Source organism: Rhinopithecus bieti, unplaced genomic scaffold, assembly GCF_001698545.2.
Source record: "Rhinopithecus bieti isolate Rb0 unplaced genomic scaffold, ASM169854v2 scaffold_25394, whole genome shotgun sequence".
In the NCBI taxonomy this organism is placed as follows: Eukaryota; Metazoa; Chordata; class Mammalia; order Primates; family Cercopithecidae; genus Rhinopithecus; species Rhinopithecus bieti.
Genome location: NW_016811676.1, coordinates 582,639 through 606,732, shown reverse-complemented (window position 1 = coordinate 606,732; position 24,094 = coordinate 582,639). Strand labels below are relative to the sequence as shown.

Below are 24,094 nucleotides of genomic sequence, written 5' to 3'. Positions count from 1 at the left end.
TCAAACTCATGACCTCAGGTGATCCACCCACCTCGGCCCCTCCCAAAGTGTTGGGATTACAGGTGGGAGCCACTGTGCCTGGCCCTCTCTGTTTAACTTTTTGAGGAACTACCAAAATGGTCCCCGTCTGTTCTGAGAGTCAGTGTTACTAGACTCAGTTTGGACCTAACTGGAAGGATGCATCATCAGGGGCCCAGAGGAGGATGGCTGCGTGGATTCCAGGCTTGTCGCCAGGGCTAAGATGAGTGGTCTCTAACCCAGAGGCCAGGGGAGGGGGCAGGAGAGGCGGCACAGAGTGCAGCTGGCTGCTGGGGACACATAGGGCCAGCTGGAGCGTGTTCTCCACGGGATGAGGGTGGCTACTTGGCTGCAGCCCATTACTGCTGTGTGGAAAGAGTTGCTACTTCTTCAAAAGAGGCAGGAAATGTGATATGAAATATCTCAATTTTTAAGTGTTGCAACTGGTTCAAAATGTGGGCTAAATAAACCATGTCTCCAGGTTCATTTTGGCCTGAGGGTGTCCCTAAGCGACAGTCAGCCTGGATGTTTGTGAAAATGGACTAGTTTCAGCAAACTAAGCCACTGGAAGGTGGAAGCCCTCCAGATCCGTTCACTTTTGCATGCCAGTGCTCGGGGCTAGTGGCAGAACACAGGGTGGGAAGCAGGAAGCAGCAGTCTTCAGAACCCATGCCAGGGTGCAGCGCCGTGCAGTGTGGAATCTGGACAGATCAGGCAGGGGTTGGTTAGACCACAGGGGACCAGGGTGGCTAGACAGAAGCTGCTGCATAAAAGACCAGGCTAGTGAGGAGGTGTACACACACAGACACCCAGACAGGCACCTCGCAAACGTGCATGGAGCCTTGCTTTGCTTGGTACTGGTGCTCTGAATAAACATCCACCCCAAGGATTGTCAAATGATCAATCCCTGCCTTAAATGAAGTCAGGAAAAAAAACAAAAAACAAAAAACCAGTCCTATTTCAAGAGTGCCATTTTTTGTTTTTTTTCCTTCATACAGAGTCTCGCTCTGTACCCCAGACTGGAGTGCAGTGGCGCAATCTCTGCTCACTACATCCTTCACCTCCCGAGTTCAAGCGATTCTCCTGCCTCAGCCTCCCAAGTAGCTGGGACTACAGGTGCCTACCACCACACCCGGCTAATTTTTGTATTTTTTAGTAGAGATAGGGTTTCACCATGTTGGCCAGGCTGGTCTCGAACTCCTGACCTCAGGTGATCCACCTGCCTCAGCCTCCAAAAGTGCCGAGATTACAGGCATGAGCCACTGCGCCTGGCCCAGGAGTGTCATCTTTTGATTATGAAGATTTGCTGTGCCATCTGGCTTTGTCCTGTGAGTGAAGACACCAAGCGAATGTGAATATTTTGTGTGTCAAATACCAATAGTAAGAATTGGATTGCGTCATATAAATTCCATACGAGTAGACAAATATTTGCTTCTGTTTCCTTGAAAGTGTTTTAAGAATGAGACACCCGTAAAAGGAGATTGCGTGCCATGTCTTTGATGATTCGTTTTCTGATTAACTTGCTTCTGGTTGCCTAGCAACTTATGATGTTATGACTGAAGCACGACTAATCTAATTATTTACAATGAGGCAAATGTGTCTCTAAGATAGAAAACCTTTATAGGTTAAGATCAGTGATTTGGTGTTTCTTGGGAAAGGAAGCTCCAAAACATAAATGGAGATCATAAGAAATATTTTGAATTCAACTCTGAATCTTGTTAGCTGGGTAAATTTAGCAGATAAGACAAGTAACGGGTGGAACTGCTCAAAAGTGATGTGACCCACACCTGTAAACCCAGCACTTTGGGAGTCTGAGGTGGGAGGATTGCTTGAGCCCAGGAGTTGAAGGTTGCAGTGAGCTATGATCACATCATTGCACTCCAGCCTGGGCAACAGAGCAAGACGCTGCCTCCAATCAATAGATAACGTGGCGAGACACAGCATAACATGGGTTTCTGATCTTAGTTGCACTCTATCTGTAGCAGACGCTGCAATATGTTTACCCACCATAGAGTAGTCACTTCTGTGAATTTGCACTAGGTACAGATTCAAGCATTTACTCTCTTTAGAAGTGGAGATATTAGTGTTATTTTGGACATTAGTGAATATGGAGTCTCACGGGCCTTAGTGTTGTTTAATGTTGCATAGGTTTGTTGCTGTTTGCTTTTTTAAAAAATCAACTTTATTTACTGTTGAATATAAATCAAGAAAATGCACCATTTTAGTGTATAGTTTGATAAATGTTTTATGTGTAACTACCTTTACAACAAAGATACAGAACATTTCCAGTATTCCAAAAGATTCCTTTGTTACTTTTCTTTTTTTTGAGACCGGGTCTCGCTAGGTCACCCAGGCTGGAGTGGAGTGGCGTGATCTCAGCTCACTGCAAGCTCCGCCTCCCAGGTTCACGCCATTCTCCTGCCTCAGCTTCCCTCAGTCGCTGGGACTACAGGCACCCACCACCACGCCCGGCTAGTTTTTTGTATTTTTTAGTAGAGGTGGGGTTTCACCGTGTTCGCCAGGATGGTCTCGATCTCCTGACCTCATGATCCGCCCGCCTTGGCCTTCCAATGTGTTGGGATTACAGGCGTGAGCCACTGCGCCCGGACTTTGAACCTTTCTTAATCAATTTTCATCTGTTCATCCATCCCTAAGCCTAGAGTCTCAGGCGATCACTGATATACTGTCTATCACTAGATGATTAGATTGGCCTTTTCTGAAATGTCATCTAAGTGGAATCATATAGTGTACTGTATACTCTTCTTTGTCTTTTTTTTTTTTTTATCAGTGTTATGTTTTTGAGATTTGTCCTTGTTGCATGTGTGGGTAGCCCATTACTTTTTATTCCTGAGTAGTATTCCATTGTATGGATATGCTGTCATTTATGGCTGTTTTGAGTAAAGCTGCTATGAACATCCACATACAGGTCTTTGCGCAGACATGTGTTTTCATTTCTTTTGGGTAAATACCTAGGAATTCTAGAAATACCTAGAATTTCTCGGTCATATGAGAAGTGTGTGTTTAACTTTATAGGAAACTGCCAACTGTTTTTTAAAAACCATTGTACCATTTTACATACCCACCAGTAGGACATGAGAGCTCTAGTTATTCTACATCTTTGCCAACACTTGATAAATTGTCAGATCTTTTTATTTTAAGAGACAGGATCTTGCTCTGTTTCCCAGGCTGTCAGTGCAGTGGCACAGTCATGGCTCACTGTAGTCTTGGATTCCTGGGCTCAAGTGATCCTGCTACCTCAACCTCCTGAGTAGGTGGGATACAGGTGCGTACAACCACTCCTGACTAGTTTTTTTTTTTTTTTTTGTAGAGACTGGGGGTCACTGTGTTGCTCAGGCTGGTCTCACATTCCTGGGCTCAAGCAGTCCTCCTGCCTCAGCCTCCCAAAGTGCTGGGATTTTTTGTTTGTTTGTTTTTTTGTAGAGACAGGGTCTTGCTATGTTGTTCAGGCTAGAGTGCAGTGGTGTGCTCATAGCTCATTGCAGCCCCAAACTCCTGGGCTCAAAATAATTTTTAATTTTTTTTTTTTTTTTTTTTGGTGAGACAGAGATTTATTCTTGTTGCAAAGGCTGGAGTGCAATGGCACGATCTCGACTCACCGCATCCTCTGCCTCCCAGGTTCAAGAGATTCTCCTGCCTCAGCCTCACGAGTAGCTGGGATTACAGGCAAGTGTCACCACGCTCGGCTAATTTTGTATTTTTAGTAGAGACAGGGTTTCACCGTATTGCCCAGGCTGATCTCGAACTCCTGACCTCAGGTGATCTGCCCGCCTCGGCCTCCCAAAGTGCTGGGATTACAGGCGTGAGCCACTGCGCCCGGCCTAATTTTTAATTTTAACCATTCAGGTGGATGTATAGAGGCACCTCATTGTGGTTTTAATTTGCATTTTCCTGTTGCCAATTGGTGCCAGCCATTTCTTCATGTGCTTATTGGCGATCCGATATTTTCTTTTGGGCAGTGTCTATTCAGCTCTTTTGCTCAGGCTTTAAGTTGAATTGTTGTCTTAAAATTTTAAGACTTCTTTTTTATATTCCAGATACAAGTCCTTTGTCCGATGTAAGTATTGAGAATAATTTCTTCCAGTTTGTTGTCTGTCTTTTCACTGTTCTTAGCATTATCTCTCTTTTCTCTCTCTTTTTTTTTGGAACGGAGTCTCGCTCTGTCACCCAGGCTGGAGTGCAGTTGCGTGATCTCAGCTCACTGCAACCTCCGCCTCCCGGTTCAAGCAGTTCTCCTGCCTCAGCCTCCCGAGTAGCTGGGATTACAGGTGTGTGCTACCATGCCTGGCTAATTTTTGTATTTTTAGTAGAGATGAGGTTTCACCATGTTGGCCAGGCTGGTCTCAAACTCCTGACCTCAGGTGATCCACCGGCCTCAGCCTCCCGTAGTGCTGGGATTACAGGTGCGGGCCACCATGCCTGGCCAGCATTATCTCTTGAAGAACAGCAGTTCTTAATATCCTTAATTTTTATAAAGTCTTACTTTTATAAATTTTTATAAAAAGCTTACCACTTTTTTCCTTTTATGGTTCATGCTTATTTTGTTCCATCTGAAAAAAACTTGACCTACCCAAGGTCAGAAAGATTTTCTCCTGTATTTTATTTTAGAAGGTTAGTAGTTTTACATTTAGGTCTATGATTTATTTCAAGTTAATTTTTATATACACGCAAGATAAAGATCAAGGTTTCATTTTCTTGCATATGAATGTTTGTTTCAGCACCACATATTGCAAAGATTATCCTTTTTCAAGTCAGTTAACTTGGGCACTTTTGTCAAAAATCAATCAAACAGACCAAGGCAGGAGGATGGCTTGAGCTCAGGAATTTGAGGCTGCAGTGAGCTGTGATCACACCACTGCACTCCCCCCGGGTGATAACGCAAGACCCTGTCTCAAAAAATTAAAAATATCAATCACACTTATATGTTTGGCCCTATTTCTGTACCCTATTCTGTGCCAGTAATCTGTACATATGTCTGTGTGCCAATACCACACCGTCTTGATACACTGCAACTTTATAGTAAATCTTGAAAGCAAATAATGTAGGTTTTCCAACTTTTTGTTCCTTCTGAAAATTGTTTTGGCCATTTAAAATAGTTTCTATTTCTGTATAAATTTTATAATCAGCTTGTTAATTTCTACAACAAAAAAAAGCCTTCTGGGATTTTCATTGGGATTGCATTGAACCCGTAGATTAATCTGAAGAATTGACATCTTAGCAGTGTCAGAGTCTTCTGATTCATGAACATGGTGTATCTTTTCAGTTATTTACAGCCTTTTTAATTTTCTTTTTGTTTTTTTGAGATGGGGTCTCACTCTGTCACCCAGGCCGGAGTGCAGTGGTGGCATCACGGCTTGTTGCAGCCTAGCTCCTGGTCTCAAGTGATCCTCTCACCTCAGCCTCCTGAGTAGCTGGGACGACAGGTACACGCCACCACACCCAGCTTATTAAAGGAAAACTCTTTTTTTTAGACATGGAGTCTTTCTGAGTTGCCCAGGCTGATCTCAAATTTCTGGGCTCAAGTGATCCTCCTGCCTCAGCCTTCCGAAGTGCTGGGATTACAGGTATGAGTCATGATGCCCACACATCTTTAATTTTTAATTCAGGAGTGTTTTGTAGTTTTCAGTATACAGGTCTGGCACATATTTTGTTAAATATGCCCCTAAATATTTCAGATCTATTGATGCCATCAAAATGATATTTTAAAGAAGTCCAGACTCCAAATATTTATTGTTTTTTTTTTTTTTAATAAAAAAATGCTTCCAATTTTTTTTTTTTTTTTTTTTTTTTTTTTTTTGAGATGGAATCTCACTCTGTCACCCAGGCTGGAGTGCAATGGTGCAATCTCAGCTCACTGCAACTTCTGCCTCCCCGGTTCAAGTGATTCTCGTGTCTCTGCCTCCCAAGTACCTGGGATTATAGGCGTGTGCCACCACTCCCAGCTAATTTTTGTATTTTTAGTAAAGGTGGGGTTTCACCATGTTAGCCAGGCTGGTCTCGAAACTCCTGACCTCAACTGATCCACCCGCTTTGGCCTCCCAAAGTGCTGGGCTTACAGGCGTGAGCCACTGTGCCCTGCCAATTTTTGTATATTGACCTTGTATCCTGCAGCCTTGCTAAACTCACTTATAAGTTCTAGTTTTTTTTGGTTTTATTTTTAAGATTCCTTGGGATTTTCATGTCCTGTGCAACATGTCCCAATAAAAGACATATTCACCTTTCTTGAGAATGCCTGGGTGCTGTGGCTGATTTAAAGGGGCCACATTTATGTGACTATAAAGCCTTCAGCTGTTGGTTCCACCCAAATTGTATTTAATTAACCTGAAATCCTAGAGGAAGAGAAATACTTAAATTCTTGAAATTTAAATGTTAGAAAAATAACATTAATTAGAATTTTATAAACCCCCTTGAAGTGGAATCTGATAGTGGTTGTTTGTTGTCAATAGAACTAGCTGTAATGATTTCAAAGATTGTGTATTTCTTTTTGATGCTCATGTAGCCATCTCAAGACCATACTCATTGTCTTTTTTGAGTTTTACCTCTTGATTACCTATCTATCTGTTATTTGGAGAGTTTTCTTTGGTAAGGTTTTAATATGCATTTATACAGTAAATGTTTATTAAGCATGCACTTTTGTCCTAGGTTCCACGGATACAGTTGGGAGCGAAACAGGAACATATGTATATTATCTTTCTGGAACTTATATTCTAATAAGGCTGTGTGGCATTGAATAAGCAGTTATACAAATTATGTATAGTCGTGATAAGTGCTATAGAGTAACTAAGGGTTTATGAAAGTTTGTGAACGGCTGTGGGTCAGAGACATCCTTCCTATGGAAGTGACGTTTTAACTATCCTCCGGTAGTTGAGTTCAAAGAAATAGGTAGATTTACGGATTGCAGAGTGGGTAGTGCTACTTTTATGTCAGCCCACTTATCTTGATGTCTATGATCCAAACCTTTTTTCTTCAGTAACATTTTTACATTGCATGATCATTAGGAGAGTTTAGACAAGAGTCATGAATTAATTCCTTTTCCCTACATGTATTATTAGCAGCTATATATGCAGCTCTCAAGTCATAATCATAATTTGAGTGCATTTGAGAAGACATGCCAGGCAGATTTACATCAAACAGATAGTAATTTTGGTATTTCTTACAACCAGAATTTTATTCAGAATTTTTATGTTGTCCAGGGATAATGGTGGAGTGGGGAGAAAGTTTTGGGGGAGGCTAAATGCTTCCTATGGTACTTAAAATGTATTTGACTGTAGTGAATATAAATATAAATATTTAATTATATATAATTATGGGTGGTATATAGTTATGTTTCTTAAGAGGGTCCTGGTTTCATTTGATACCTTTTAGATTCTCTTTGTTCTGAGTAATTCACTTGGTTCTGAGTAAGCCCTGAAAGATTATGTAAAATAGGTATAAGAAAAAAACCTGCATGCCTTGCTTTCATCAGTTTTATTTTGCAGATTTGTGCATGTCTAAGTATTGCTTTCAAAAACAAATAATTTAGAGTGTTACTTTAGTAATTAGTAGACATAACAGTGATGATGTAATTTCTTGAGAATATGGCTCTCAACTTGCATGCAGAAAAGAATAGGTGATTAAATTTGGCAAGTCAGATTGACTTACTTTGCCAAAGAGAAGTGTATGTTTGAATAGTTTGAGTGAATTTTTGTAGTACTTGTCACACTGTCTTGTAGTTATGTGTATGCATCTCTCTTAGTCTGTTTTCTGTTGCTATCACAGAATACCTGAGATTGGGTAATTTAGAAAGAATAGAGGTTTATTTAGCTCTTGGTTCTGGAGACTGGAAAATCCAAGAGTGTGGTGCCATCATCTGGTGAGGGCCTTCTTGCTGCATTATAACATGGGAAGGGAATCACATGGCAAGAGGGCAGGAGTGTGCCAGTTTAGGTCTTTCTTTCTCTTCTTATAAAGCCACCAGTCCCACCATAGGAGCCCTACCCTGATGACCCCATTCAATCTCAATTTCTTCCCAAAGGCCCCACCTCCATGTACCATCAACATATGAATTGGGGGATTATGTTTCCAACACATGAAATTTGGAGGACACATTCAAACTATAGCAATATCTGTCCTTCCTCTTCTCTTTCTACTGTGGTACTATTTTTAAGACACAGTGGGTACTCTATACATATTTCTTAAATGAATGATGTATGTATGCCGTAGTCAATCTGGATGATTCACTTTAGAGGATAATTCCTGCATTATTCCTGTTCTGAAAGTTCTACTTAGTGCTAGTTGTTTCTTTTTCATTTTATCCTGGTTTTCATTGACTTTGAATGGGATATTTATATTACCATCATCTGATGAATAACCTCTTAGCTTTCTGCTTGAGTTAAATAATAGTTTTATCTTTCTGTTTTTGTGGCTTAACCTATTCACCTGTATGTATCTCTAGCCTGTGTGGTGGCCTGGTGACATCCAACTACCCTGGGGAAAGTGGTGGAAATTCAGATCTGTGCATTTTATGCTTTAAGGGCATTGACCCAAGTTTTAGGGGAAGAGTTGGTTACAACTAATGGCCAGATTTGAGGTTTGGGGATCACCTTTGTATGTTATTTATTCATTCCTTCTTCTTCTTCCAATAGAGTATATACCAAGGAAAGAATGGTGAACAGGGAATAATCCATTTGAAATTTATCTTGGTATTCTGTAGTCTGAAAACTGAAAGTTAGTGCTGTCATAGGACCAAATGTAGCTTTTGGTAGCTCATTTGAGCTTGACCTCTTCCAACAACTTTTCTGGTCGGGTCACCCCTTATTTTACACACCTTCTCTGGGAGCTCTCTCTGGTGCTGACCTAAGCTTTTTGGTCCAGGGACATTCCTCTCACTCTCCAGCCCCAACAGGATCAGTCCTATTTATCTTTCTGTCTCCAGCAGTGCCTCATTTGTGGTCGGTTAGTCTCAGTTACTGCTTTCTGTACACCTTCAGCTCACTGCCTCCTCTCTGCTAAGCCCACTTGGCTGGATAGCTGACTGTGGCAGGATAAAAACACAAAGTCATGCAGACTTCTTACTCTCAGTTCAGTCACTGACCTTCTGTGGTGCTCAAATGCTTCCAGCTGCCCTGGGGAATTGCCGCTCAGAAGATTTTCCCCACTACATTCATCTTCTCTTTCTCTGTGTTGTCTTGTTCGTTCCTCCCTCCCCAAACTTCAACACCTCCTGCCTTCTTTTCTCTCTTAGCTGATGATCTTGCTTCCTATTTATTGAGAACACAGAAGCAATCATAAGATGACTTCTGCCGGCCACCAGCACCAGGATTCCCACCTCCCTGCAGCCGTGGAGCAGGGTGGGAGCAGCGAAGTTCAGTTACCAGGCTGTGCCTTGTGGCTCTGCAGCCAGCAAGGGCCAAGGGAGGTCTGGAACCAGTGGAGTCATAAGACCAAGTGTCCCCAGAGGGGAGCCTGAGCTGCCCCCATCCCTATGGGGGAGCTGTTTCTGCTCCCAAGGCCGACCTTTTTGCTTATATTGTTGGGTTCCACCCCACCTGGTCTCTGGATTCTTTTCTCTAGGGGACCTGTCACATCAATCTGAAAATGCTGCTGTTTCTCCCCTTTAAACCAAGCTCAGCCTGCGTTGCCCCCATTCCTCCCTCTAGCCACTGCCCCCGTCTCTCTTCCCCTTTAGAGGAGACTCTTTGCTGAAGTTTTTTTCCTGGAGTCTGCAGATTTTCTCTTCACCACTCCCATCCGACTGTGGCCTCCATCACGCCTCTCAAACTGCTCTCATCAGAGGCTGGGCTCTGCGGCGCCGAGGCCAGCGGTGACTTCTCAGCCCTCTCCCCATGCCACTGTCATCGTCTTCCAGCCTTCAAAACTGGATCAGGAGACTCCCGCGACCACTGCCCCCTGCTGCTATTCACAAACACACTTGATTTTCTCTCCCTTTCTCAATCTCCTTTGCACACTCTTTATGATCTCCCTGAAACCTAAGCGTGGACCACTATTGTTGGTTGAATTGTGTCCCCCAAAAAGATATGTGGAAGCCCCAGCCCTGGAGCCTGTGAATATGACCTTGTTTGGAAGCCAGGTCTTTGCACATGTGATCAAGTGAAGATGAGGTCATTAGGGTAGATCCCTAATCCAGTATGACTGGCGTCCTCAGAAGACTAGAGGACACACAGAATCAGGGACACTTGAAGAGGAGAACGTCATGTGATGATGGCCGCAGAGATGGGGGTGATGTGTGTACAAGTCGAGGGGCACCATGGAGTGGCAGCAGCACCAGAAGCAAAGGCGTGTGCATGAGTTCCCCCAGAGCCTTCCCAGGAGTCATGGCCCCGTTGATGTGTTCATTTCTGACTTATCTCCTCCAAAACTGTGAAAGAATAGATTTCTAGTGTCTCAAGCCACCCGATTTGTGACCCTTGGTGATAGCAGCCCTACTTTGCATCCTCTTTGTAACTACAGTCACTCTTTTCATGGATCTTATCCTCTTTCTTGGCTTTAAATGATCACCCATAGTCTGACAGTTCTCAAATTGATATCCATGGTGCGAACCTCTCCCCTGGATTCCAGACTCACATGTTCTACTGCCAGTTCATTGTTTCCATGGGATTTTTTTTTTTCCTTTTTTTTTTTTTAAAAAAACTTTGAGATGGAGTCTTTCTCTGTTGCTCAGGCTAGAGTGCAGTGGCATGATCTTGGCTCACTGCAACCTCCACCTCCTGAGTCCAGGTGATTCTCCTGCCTCAGCCTCCCAAGTAGCTGGGACTACAGATGCCCACCATCATGCCCAGCCAATTTTTGTATTTTTAGTAGAGATGGGGTTTCACCATGTTGGACAGGCTGGTCTTGAACTCCTGACCTCAAGTGATTTGACTGCCTCGGCCTCCCAAAGTGCTGGGATTACAGGTGTGTGCCACTGCGCCCAGCACCCATGGGATTTTAAATAGATATCTCAAGCTTAGCACACCCAGGGCTGACCTCCTGCCTCTTCTTCTCCAAACCTGCTCTCTCTATGGTATTTCCAGCAGCAGTTCTGTCCTTCCAGGTGTTTAGGCCAGAAATCATGGGCTGTTTTTTGTGCCCCTGTTTTCTCTAACATCTCAAATATGACTTGTTAGCAAATCTTGTAGCCTGTACTTCAGAGTATACTGTGAATCCTATCCTTTCTCACCATGTCTGCTGCACGCTGGTCCAGGCTGTAGTCTCACTCCTGGTTCATTTAGGTGACTTTGTAACTAGTTTCTCTGCTTGTTTGTTCCCCTTCAGGCTCTTCTCAACACAGGAGTCGGAGTGGGGTGATCCTGCTCCAACAGAGGTAGGACATCCCACGCCCTTCCGCAGAACCTTCTGGGGCTCCCTGTTGCTCCTCGAGTGAATGCCCAGTCCTCACTGTGGCCTTTGAGGCCCTTGCAATGTGGACCATGGCTCTTGCCACCCCCTCTGCCTCTCTGGCCCCGACATTCCACCTTCTCCCCGCGCTCACTCTGCTCAAATACTCTGCCCCGATCAGGCTCTTTTCCCGCTCCAGGAGCCTCTGCACTTGCTGGAATCCCTTTATAAATAAATATAAATGACATAGTTCTATGGATTTTGTTCTAACGTCCTCCTTCACTTGCTCCAGGCGTTTCCTTAAGCGTCGCCTTCTCAGCAGGTCCTCCATCTGTCTGATCTGAAGTGGCCTCCCTCTCTTCTCTGTTTTCTTGTCCCTCCTTTGTATGTGTTACTCTCTAACATTCTATGTATTGCGTTTACTGTTTTTTAACTTTTTTTTGAGACTGAATCTTACTCTATCACCCCAGCTGGAGTGCAGTGGCGCGATCTTGGCTCACTGCAACCTCCGCCTCCTGGGTTCAAGTGATTCTTGTGCCTCAGCCTCCCAAGTAGCCAGGATTACAGGCACCCACCACGACGCATGGCTAATTTTTTGAATTTTTAGTAGAGATGGGGTTTCATCATGTTGGCCAGGCTAATCTTGAACTCCTGACCTCAAGTGATCCGCCCACCTCAGCCTCCCAAAGTGCTGGGATTACAGGCGTGAGCCACTGCGCCCGGACTTTTTTAACTTTCTGACTCGCACACTGTAGCATTACCCCTCCAAAGACAGGAATTTTGATCCCTTTGATCACTGCTCCGTCCTCAGAACCTGTGAGACTGCCTGCCATATGGCAGACATCCCATAACGTTTGTTGAGTGGATGACAGAGGGAATGGGTTGCCAGTGTATGGCCAATTGAATTCTTTTTTTTTTTTTTTTTGGTGACGGCGTCTTGCCTTTGTCGCCCAGCTGGAGTGCAGTGGCGCGATCTCAGCTCACTTGGCAAGCTGCGCCTCCCAGGTTTACGCCATTCTCCTGCCTCAGCCTCTGGAGTAGCTGGGACTACACAGGCCACCACCATGCCCGGCTCATTTTTTGTATTTTAGTAGAGGACGGGGTTTCACCGTGTTAGCCAGGATGGTCTCGATCTTCCTGACCTCGTGATCTGCCTGCCTCGGGCCTCCAAAGTGCTGGATTACAGGGCGTGAGCCACTGCGCCCGCCTGAATTCTTTATTATTATTATTATTATTATTATTATTATTATTATTATTATTATTTGAGGATGAGTTTGCTCTGTTCCCAGGCTGGAGTGCAAGTGGCATGATCTCGGCTCCACTGGCAACCTCCGCCTCCTGGGTTCCAAAGAGATTTTCCTGCCCTCAGCCTCCTGAGTAGCTGGGATTATAGGCATGTGCCACCACGCCCAGTTAATTTTTGTACTTTTAGTAGAGACGAGGTCTCACCATGTTGCCCACGTTAGTCTCGAACTCCTGGCCTCAAGTGATCCACCCTCTTCAGCCTCCCAAAGTGTTGGGATTACAGGCGTGAACCACTGTGCCCGGCCTGAATTTATTATTTTTAAATAGCTTATGTTTATATCACCACTTTTTTTTACTCTTAATTATGACAGTTCTCAAATGTGGAAAAGAATAGAGAGAATACTGTTAACCCATACCCCAAATACCCATCATCTAGATTTAACAATTATCAACATAATTTAACAATTATCAACATTTTGCCTTACTTTATGTATTTTGGGGGTAAATTTTACAGATATCATGACATATATACATTTCTAAAAATTAAGGACTTTTTCTATGTCACCACATTACCTCCTTTTTTCCTTGAGACAGGGTTTGGTTCTGTTACTCAGGCTGGAGTGCAGTGGCGCAATCTTGGCTTACTGTGGCCTCTGCTTCTTGGGCTCAAGCAATCTTTCCACCTCAGCCACCTGAGTATGTGAGACTACAGTTGCATGGCACTATGCCTGGCTAATTTTTGTATTTTTAGGAGAGACGGGGTTTCACCATGTTGCCCAGGCTGGTCTCAGACTCTTGAGCTCAAGCAATTCACCTGCCTCAGCCTCGCAAAGTGCTAAGATTACAGATGTGAGCCACTGCGCCTGGCCTCCACAGTACCCTTATCACACCTATTAAAACTGAAGTAATTCCAGTTTGTTGTCTAATGCATGCTGCTCACATTCAGATTTCCTAATTGTCCTTTCCAGCTAGTTTGTTCAAATTGGAATCCAGTAAAGAACTAACCATTGCATTTCATTATGTCTTTTAAGCCCCTTCTAATATAGACTGGGTCCCCCTCTCGACTCCTGTCCCCACCCCATCTCCACCGTGACATTGACTAGCTGAAGATTGCAGCCCAGCTGTCCTGTAAAGTGTTTTATCTCCTGGATTTCTTCCGAATGCTTTCTTTTTTCTTCTTCTTCTTTGTTTTGTGTTTTGTTTTGTTTTTTGAGACAGAGTTTCACTCTTTGTTGCCCAGGCTGGAGTGCAGTGGAGCAAACTCTGCTCACTGCAACCTCTGCCTCCGAGGTTCAAGCGATTCTCCTGTCTCAGCCTCCCGAGTAAGCTGGGATTACAGGCACCTGCCACCACGCCTGGCAAATTTTTGTATTTTCAGTAGAGATAGGGTTTCACTATGTTGGCCAGGCTCGTCTTGAACTCCTGATCTGAGGTGGTCCGCCTTCCTCGGCCTCCCAAACTGCTGAGGTTACAGGTGTGAGCCACCGTGTCCAGCCCTGAATGCTTTCTTCTGAAGTCATTTGACTCGTTCTCTTCTTCTCTGTATTATCTGCAAACTAGATGTGAGTTTTAAAGGTTGATCAATTGAAATTCATTGAATTAAATTTCATCTCTGAAGCCACTTCTCTGTAGCCACAGGGAGTTCTGGGACGTGAAGGGCCTGGTGTTTGCAGGAGGATGGCCTAAGAGCCTGGATCTGTGTTTACTGAGATCTTAGTAAGTTTTGTGCAGTCCTCTTGAGATGATGACTTCCCTCAGCCCTCAGTTCCTGATAAACCACCCTTGAGGAAGGCCTCTGGGACCTCTAAGGTCTGGGGTGGGGGAACCTCCTCCAGGTTGTGGTGTTTCACGGGTAGAATAGAGAGCTCTGCACCTGGATTGGGCAACGTCTCTTCTAGGTTTTGCCTTCCTTCTCCTCCTTGTACCTCCATTTGGGGCAAACAGAAATCAGCTTTGGGGTACCCCACTTTCTTTGTGAAGATTAGTGTCTTCCTTGTCGGTGATCAAGTTGCCTTGTCTTTACAGGAGGAAGAGGAGGTTCTCTAAGACATGAGGCTGAGACCGAGTGTTCTCATATTTTCGTGCTTTGTGTTCTGTGACTTCTTTCCCCCAGGGTTTCCTGTTGTTGTTTTTGCAGATAGGATAATGAATTTCTTTGTGGGGCGAAAAGATAAAAGTTTTCCGTAAAATGCACAGAGGATAAAATGCACAGAGGACTGGAGAACTACTTATGAACTCTAGACTGGAGGGGAATCTTGCAAATCATGACAGAATGTAAGATAGGAAGTATAATCATGAACTGAACTGATTTTCTTGGATCCTGGTTTCTGCACAGCTTATTTTATAGTATAAGCATACTAAGTATATGGTTACCATATTGTCTAATCGTTTAGATGTATGGAATATGTTAATCCAGCTTTTATTGGTCATGAATTAGGAAGTACTCATATTGCCAAAATGGCATAAGGAAAAGCTACCATGATCTAATGTAATGCCAAATTATGACCTTCTCATTTCTTTATGACACAGGAAATCCGGGATCCTCTCATGCGGTGGCTTGGGAAACACGTGAACTCCAAGGGAGAAATAAAATCCAGCCAGCTGTCTCTTAGATTTGTTTCATCCTACGTGTCTGAAGTAGAAATAACCCCATCTTGTATACCTGTGGTGACCAACATGGAGGCCTTCTCATCAGAAAATTTCAACTTGGAGATCTATCGCCAAAATCTGCAGACCAAGCAGTTGGGGAAAGTAATTTTGTTTGCCGAAGTGACCCCCACAACGATGCATCTCCTGGATGGGTAAGGTGTGCGCAGGCCTCCTGCATCTGCTCGGAGGAAACCTGTTCCGTTGATCATCCTCTCTTACCAACAGTGGAGGAGGGGATAGAGTTGTAGAGGAATGCGTTTGACGAGACCTATTAGCAAAGTGGAAGTACTCTTGTCCTAGAAGAGTTAAATTGTGGAAAAGGAAGGTGAAGTTCTTTGATCACAGATTTGTTTTTTATGGGAATGGAAGGTGGTTGGTTGTGCTTTGTGTCTTGCTTCCTTGAATCAGGCCTTCAAAATGTTCTTTGATAAACTAATATGAAAAAATATGTTTAACCAATGGCATTATTGCTCAGGTTATCATTCTTCTTTTGTGCAGTTGCAATCAGTGTTAGACATTTAATTTAGGATGTTTTTGAGGGGCATTTGAAGAGGAAGTTTGAATGGCACCTAAGCTGTGTAAATTGAAAAAAGTCAGAGCTTTGTATTTTGAAAAGTGTTTTTGGTACATTGCTATCCAATACATTTATGTATTTATTTATGTATTTATTTATGGAAACAGGATCTTGCTCTGTCACCCAGGCTGGAGTCCAGTGGTACAAGCGGCTCATTGCAGCCTCGACCTTCTGAGCTCAATGGTTGCTCCTGCCTCAGCCTCCCAAGTAGCTGGGACTATAGGCACACGTCACCACGCCCAGCTAAGTTTTGTGTTTTTGGTAGAGACAGGGTTTCCCCATGTTGCCCAGGCTGGCCTCGAACTCCTGGGTTCAAGTGATCCTCCTGACTCAACCTCCCAGAGTGCTGGGATTTGAGGCGTGAGCCACCATGCTCAGCCCCAGTACCTTTTCTAAAGCAGTCCATTACCCCATTTGGATATTTGAAATTTACTCTTATTGCAAGTTTTCCTTTTGATTCCTTCTGTTATGTAGACTCTGACTAAAGATTAAAAAATGGAAAATAAAGGAATTGTTTTAAACTCCCCAATAGTACTAATACTATTATAGTTTTAAAAATTGGGGTACAGGCTGGGCACGGTGGCTTATGCCTGTAATCCCAGCACTTTGGGAGGCAAGGCGGGCGAATCACAAGGTCTGAGCTCGAGACCATCCTGGCTAACATGGTGAAACCCTGTCTCTACTAAAAATACAAAAAATTAGCTGGGCATGGTGGCGGGCGCCTGTGGGCCCAGCTACTCGGGAGGCTGAGGCAGGAGAATGGCGTGAACCCAGGAGGCTGAGATTGCACCACTGTACTCCAGCCTGGGCGAGAGTGAGACTGCGTCTCAAAAAAAAAAAAAAAAAAAAAAAAAAGAGGGGATTGGAGGGGGGGAATAAAAAAAAAAACAGGCTCCCTAGAACTTGGGGGATAAAAAAAAAAAAAAAATCGGGTTATAGAGGGAGGGAATAAATAACAAAAGTGCCTTCCTTCAATGTGGGGGTCAAAAATAAGGAGTGAAATATTCCAAAAATAACTGGATTCATAGTTTCTAAGCATTTCACTCGTGGGACCACATGATTAGACAGAGGTATAATTCAATGTATGGGAATATTTTGGCCTTTTTTCCTAATAATAGTTTCTGGAATTTAATGCTATATTGATATAAAATGAGGAGCCAACTTGAGCATTTTCTTGACTGTCAAACTTAGGGTCATCGGAATGGCAGTTTTAGTATATGTGTTGTATTAGAGGAGGCTTTGGCGGAATCGTTTGGGAGGATTATCAGAGTAACGGGGGCGAACTGGGAGGGGAACTGTGAGCTGTGTTCATTAACAATTGTTGTGTACTGAGTTAATTTGTATTGTCATAGGTACTTTTGTTTTCAGCGTTTCTTAACTCTGCTGCTTCCACCCCACCCCCGACATCCATTGCTTCCCAGTAGAAAAGGAAAAAGCCTGTTCTTGTAGATGGAACAGTCATCACTTGCTTGTTGCAAACTCTCTGATAATCCTTTGTTACTCAAGTGAAGACTTTATTATATTGAAGGGGTAACTCGTGATAGTTACATTTTCTGAATAAAAAAGTCAGATAAGTTATTAACAAAAGATTTGGGGAGGCAAAGTTCAGGTAGAAAAATACGGGTACTTCCAGGCTGTTTTTGTTGTTTCTGTGGAGAATACTGAAGAATATTTCGTGTTAGCACCATCTGGGAACCTTGGAAGTGTGGTCCTGGAGCTTGTGGCCAGGGCAGCGTGTCGCCAGGAGGGCAGCACATGCCCTGAGAGTGTGGACGGGCCAAGGCTCCCACACATCTGCACAGGGCTGGGCTTCACCACATGCTGTCCAGCCTGTGTTTTTGGGTGAAAAAAGAACCTACATAAATATATTGCCTTAATAGTCTTGGATATCAGGAAGTTCACTTTTGATATTAAACTTAAAAAAAAAAACCCTCCGCCTTAGGAAACTCAGGTCTGTACAAGTGTCTGAGAGACGTTGAAGCTGAGCTTGCCAACACTAGAGGTGGAACCTCCCATAGGGTTAAGAGTTTTTATTTTTTTCAAAGGGGGAAAAATATTTTGGCCTTTCTGAGGGTGTTTTGGAATCTTTGTTTCTCTTCTTGTTTGGTTTGATTATTAGTTATTAATCCCTCACTTGGTGCAGAGCTGATACTGAATGAATGGTTGTTGACGGCCTTAGCTTACCATAGATGCCCTGCATCCACTGTTCCCGGAGGTTCCTTCCTAAAACTACAAAGTGAAGTTACTCACAGAAGCCTACTGAGTCAGTGAACCCGGGAAGAAATTCCTGCTGGGGAGGCACTTGCCTTTTTAAGGAGAAGACATTTGAAGAGGTCAGCTTGGTGTCAGAGGGACCACAAGATAGATGGATGCACAAAATACATGGCTTCTTATGTTCTAAGAATAAGGCCAAAATATTTCTAAAACTCTATTTGATCCTACCTGAGTGTATCAGTTTGTTCTCGCATTGCTATGAAGAAGTGAGACTGGGTAGTTTACAAAGAAAAGAGGTTTAATTGGCTCACAGTTCTACAGGCTATACAGGAAGCATGACTGGGGAGGCCGCAGGAAACTTACAATCATTGCAAAAGGTGAAGGGGAAGCGGGCACGTCCTACATGATGGGAGCAGGAGGAAGACAGCAAAGTGGGTGGTGCCACACACTTTTATACAACCAGATCTCATGAGAACTCATTCACTATCATGAGAACAGCAAGGGGAATATCCACCCCCATGACCAAATCACCTCCCACCAGGCCCTCCTCCAACACTGGGGATTACAATTCGACATGATATTTGGGCAGGAACATAAATCCAAACCATGTTAACCAGCTATCCTTATGGAAACATAGTCTATTTGTGGTAGTAATAATAGGTAATGTGTACCGGCAGCTGTTCTCTTCCAGTTGCTGCTTTTGTGTGCTTTACACAAAGCAATGAATCTCATACTTTTATTTTTTAGTGTGGGGATCCCTGACGCCCGGGCTGTGGTCTGTAGCCTATTAGGAGCTGGGCCGCACAGCAGTAGGTGAGCGGTACAAGTGAGCATTACTGGCTGAGCCCTGCCTCCTGTCAAATCAGCGGCAGCATTAGATTCTCACGGGAGCTCAAACCCTATTGTGAACTGTGCATGTAAGGGATCTAGGTTGCGTGCTCCTTATGAGAATCTGACTAATGCCTTGTGATCTGAGGTGGAGCAGTTTCATCCCGAAACCACTCCCCAACCCCCCGTCCATGGACAAATTGTCTTCCACAAAACCGGACCCTGGTGCCAAAAAGGTTGGGGACCATTGTTTTAATGCTTTGGAGCCATTACTGGAACAGTGTCAAACACTAGTATTACACCAGTGTGTAGAATTCTAGGTAACAGAATTTACTGTGTGTGGAATTGTTCCTGTTTCTGAATATTTATCAAAAATGTGGGATACGGCCAGGCGCGGTGGCTCATACCTGTAATCCCAGCATTTTGGGAGGCTGAGGTGGGTGGATCACTTGAGTTCAGGAGTTTCAGACCAGCCTGGCCAACATGGTGAAACCCTGTGCCTACTAAAAATTCAAAAACTAGCCAGGCAGTAGTGGCGTGCTCCTGTAATCCCAGGTACTCAGGAGGCTGAGGCAAGAGAATCGCTTGAACTTTGGAGGCAGAGGTTGCAGTGAGCCGAGATCGTGCCATTGCACTCTAGCCTGGGCGACAGAACGAGACTCCATCTCAAAAAAAGTGGGATACTTTTTTTGTGGCTCATGCCTGTAATTGCAGCACTTTGGGAGACTGAGGCAGGAGAATTGCTTAAGCCCAGGAGTTTGAGACCAGCCTGGGCAACATGATGAGACTATCACTTTGATGAACCAACCATACAGGACAAGAAGAATTTTCAAAACCATGGACTGGGTTCTCTCAATGCTTATTTCTCTCTTCATCTGTGTTTATCATGTCTGCAGCAATTGAGCAGCTCTTTCCTAATGGGCTGAAGTAGAAGTGAAATTTACATTACATATAGATCTTGATCATATGATTTAAAAAATCTCTTTTTCTCCGTCCATCCTTCCCCATTATGGAACCTGCACCAGCTGAAAATTGGGAGTTGTATTCCTAAGGAAGTCAGGGAAGGACACAGTAGGGAACAGCCAGCAGTTTCTGCTGAGGTCCCAGATAGTCCACATGCATCTGTCTTCCCTTCCATAGAAAACTCTCACCTATTCCTCAAGGAGAACGGCCCTAGTATCGCATTCATTTCCTTCCCCTCGGTCAGATTCAGGATCTCTGGATGATGGGCCCTTTTCTCTTTTAGGGCCAGATGTGCCTGTTAAGGTCTTGCAATCTGTTAGCTGAAACAGACGAGCTCTCTGCCCCCAGCACACCATGTGCCACGCTGCTGTAGTAGAAATCGGGACCATTAAGTCCCCCTGTACCCCCTGCACTAGTGGCCAGTATGTTTCCTTTTCGCTGTCTGGCAGCCCATGTTCTGCCCTCCAGGAATGCTCTTGCCCGGGATCTTTTGGGGCCGTGGCTTTGCCTTCTGAAAGGGTCTTCTCTGTACCACATCAGAGACGGATACTGGAGCGGATGGGGTTCCAACACCCGCTTTCTGGGAGGATTTGGGGTCTGGGTATTGTTTTGAGGACTGAATAGTCACAGCTTTTTATAGGCCAGCCTTAAGGTTTCTGTACAGATATAAGTCTCTCAGGACTTTAGTAGCCCTCTAGTCTGCTTCTGATTGGTTCCATGTGAGTAACCATCAAGATCTTGTCTAGACAGTTTTTCAGCCTAAAAACTCTGGTCTTTTAAAGGCCTCAACGCTCTGCCATTCCCTTCCCTCCCATTTTAATAGCAACTCCCTTGGGCCAAATGAAACCGTGGGCTTGGGTGGAAGGCCAGGCCCTTCATCATGTCTTTGGCACAAGACTTCTGGGCTCTATGTGGTGAAGCCTCTGTCTTACCTCCTGCTGGGGCTACAGCCCCATAGGCTCAACTTAGATTGTTGGTTGCTGACACAGAGCTCCTTTCTAATCAAATCTGTATTCTTTTCCACTTTCTTGAGACTAGTTAGCTTTAGTTGGAGATCATTTCTCTTTGATTGAACCTTGCCGACAGTGTCAAGGACTGGCAAACACTGACATTTTGATTTTTCAGAGCTGTCTCCTATAAGGATAGAGCTTCTAAGAGACACCAGGTCTACCTCGCAACATGTAGAAGGTCAGGACTCCATCAGAGGCTTTGCTGCGGCAATCAGCAGTTGAGAACCTGTGAGACCTGTGTCTTTGCCAGCAATCCCCTGCCCATCTCCTCCATGTCAGGCTGCATTTTTATTCCTTGTTTCTGGTGGCATACATATAATCTGAGACCTAGCACCCCTGATTCAGGTACCAGTTCCTAGATCCATTAGGATTAGGTTTCACTGTGTGCAACAGATATCCGAAAATAGAAGTCGCTTGAACAGAATGGAAGTTTTATTTTTCTCTCCTGCAAATGAGATAGACTGAGATGGGAAGTCCAGCGTTGGTGTGTTGGCTCACGTGTCAAGGGCCCAATTGAATTGCTCGGCCACCTTCAGCACATGTCCAGGATGGCGATCCCAGTGTTTATGTTCTTACTTGAGCCAGTAAGCAGGAGGAAGGGGTAAAGAAGCCACATCCCCGTTCTTCAAGGGACAGAAGTTGCATATGGCCTTTTTGTTTATGTATTATGAACAGGACCTAGTCACATGACGTACAAACAAGGCTGGGAAATAAATGTGGTCTTTATAGCAGGCATCCATGGATCTAACTGGAAACCAGGCTTCTATCACTAAGGAGGAGAGGAGGGTAGACACTGGAAGACAGTTAGGATTCTGCCTCAGGAATGTACTTTCAGTTTTTCAGACTATCAAGAAAAATACCTGGAGGCCCTGAAAGTAGTATACTTTCTCATAGTGCCAGGGTCTACCAGATTTAGGATCACAGGTGAAGATAATTATTTGACTTACAGCACTGCTTTTGTTTCAGTGCTTACTCAAGGTAATTAGAGGAATTTTTTTTAAGGTGTTTACACATGTAGGCGGATTTGGAGATTTCTTACAGATTTTTGAGGACATGATATTTTCTTCTTTGCAAATCCAGCTGAGCTACCATGGTACTGGTGTAGAGAGCTTTCTTTTGATCTCTCTGGGCATGCGAGTGGCTTGTCTTACAGCATGAACCCCCACTGCCTTCACCTTGTGCCCCCACCCCACAAATTTGGAAGCATGTTTGTGATTGAGTAGAGGGGAGAGCACTCGGAGGAGAGGAAGCAGCACAGGGCAATGTGGGTGCCACTTGCTGATGACTGAGTCCCCTTCACCCCCAGAGTCAAAAGTCAAAACCCCGTGAGTGATGCTCTTTCCCCAGGAATCTGACTTGTGCCACCCAACTCATTTGCTTAGAAAAGGTCATTTCATCCTTTATCCCAGGCTGCAGCCATTTTCTCTGACATGTCTTCCTGACCGTGAATTGCTTTTCCACACTATTGCCAGGGTAACACCTTCCGGATGCCGTGTGTATTAATCTGTTTCCATATTGCTATAAAGAACTAACCAAGACTGAGTCATTTATAAAGGAAAGAGGTTTAACTGAATCACAGTTCAGCATGGCTGGGGAGGCCTCAGGAAACTTACAATCATGGTGGAAGGCGAAGGGGAAGCAAGGCACCTTCTTCACAAGGCAGCAGGAAGGAGAATGAATACAGGAGGAACTACCAAACACTTACAAAACCATCAGATCTCGTGAGAACTCACTATCACAAGAACGGCATGGGAGAAACCACCGCCATGATGCAATTACCTCCATCCAGTCTCTCCCTTGGCACCCAGGGATTATGAGGATTACAGGGATTATAATTCAAGATGAGATTTGTGTGGGGACACAGGGCCTAACCATATCACTATGCTGTGTGTATTGCCGGTTTTGTTTCATACCAGAGGTCTTTATTTTTCTGTGCTATTTCCTGGTAGGTTTCCCTGTGAACAGTTAGCTCAGCCAGTTAAGTAGAGTCTCAGGGACATGGGTCCAGTCCGTGTCTGTGTCTGGGACAGTGAACTTCCCCTTGTTCCAGGCTCACATCCCACAGCTACAGCTCAGGAATCCCTTTGCAAATGTGAGCTACTGGTGGTGGTGGGGTCTAGGGAAGGGGGTATGGACCAGCCACTGCAAATCCATTGTCACTGCAGGAAAGGCCCCTCCCAGAGTTCACTCTGCCTTGACATGGTGGGAGTGTGGCACATTCCATTTAATCTCCTGATAAATGACAACCCTCTAGAGACAGCATGAGGCTAGGCTGTGAAACATAGGAGCTTGGGGTAACTGAGTCATTGTGCTATTTTTGGAATCATCTTTTATTCGGCCGATAGCATCTTTTTTGATTGACTCATATCAAATCTCCATCTGAGAGTGAAATGACGTGAAACCACAATGTGTGGTGACCAGATGAGCATAACCTTGCTTATGCTGATTTCCTTCGTATACTTGTGCAATCTGAATGAACTGGCCAAGGGTTGAACGTTTTGTATTTGTAAATAATATTTTAGATTTTCTTATTAAATAAGCTGATTTCTCATTTGTCACTGTTTGAGTCCCTTGATGTTTCAGGCTTAGATTTGACTTCTTTGCCTCATGGGATAAACAGTTCTGAAGCACCCCCTATATACCAGGCACCATGTTAGGCACTGGAGAGGTGTCCTGGCGGCTCAGGCAGCGTCCATGCCAGACGGCGCATTTGCAGAAGCAGATCCTAGTGCATGTGCCAGTTTGTAAAGTTGCATACACCGTTCTTGGCCTGAGCATTGGGGCTTTGGGCAGAAATGAAGTAGGCTCAGTGATATAGGAGAGATGTGCGGGGTTTGTTTTTGTTTTTGCAGTTACTGTGTGTTGGGCCTTGTTCCTGATGCTGTAGAGCTCGTAATCTAGTAGGGAAAATGCTGGAACCAAGACTTTATCATCCACTAGCTCTATGACCTTGACAGTCTCTCCTCCCTGAGCCTTACTGTCTTCAGCTGTGAGATCAGAGGCGTTGGAACACTAGATGCTCTCCAGGCACCTTCAGCTCACCTCCTTTGACCTGGTGATGCCCCCACCCCAGAGCCTTCACCAACCAGCCTTTCTATCTCTCGGTGACCTCTGGTGCTTTTAGATGGCTGAGCTAGTTTTGTGAATCAGCCTCATGTGAGTTGAGGAAACATTGTGTGGGAGACAGTTGACTTTCTCCAAATGAAGGAGAAGAAAAGGAAACACAATCCCATAAAATATATATATATATATATATATA

At 44.3% G+C, this 24,094-nt stretch overlaps 1 protein-coding gene across 6 annotated transcripts in view; it reads left to right on the top strand.

Annotated features, from left to right (window-relative positions):
- HLCS (holocarboxylase synthetase) overlaps positions 1-24,094 on the top strand; it is a 261,748-nt gene that overhangs the window by 88,211 nt on the left and 149,443 nt on the right. For all 6 annotated transcript variants that reach the window (XM_017894636.1, XM_017894630.1, XM_017894635.1 and 3 more), the window contains one exon: positions 15,127-15,398. In XM_017894636.1, the coding sequence (XP_017750125.1) occupies positions 15,127-15,398 (272 nt within the window). The remainder of the gene's footprint in view (positions 1-15,126; positions 15,399-24,094) is intronic.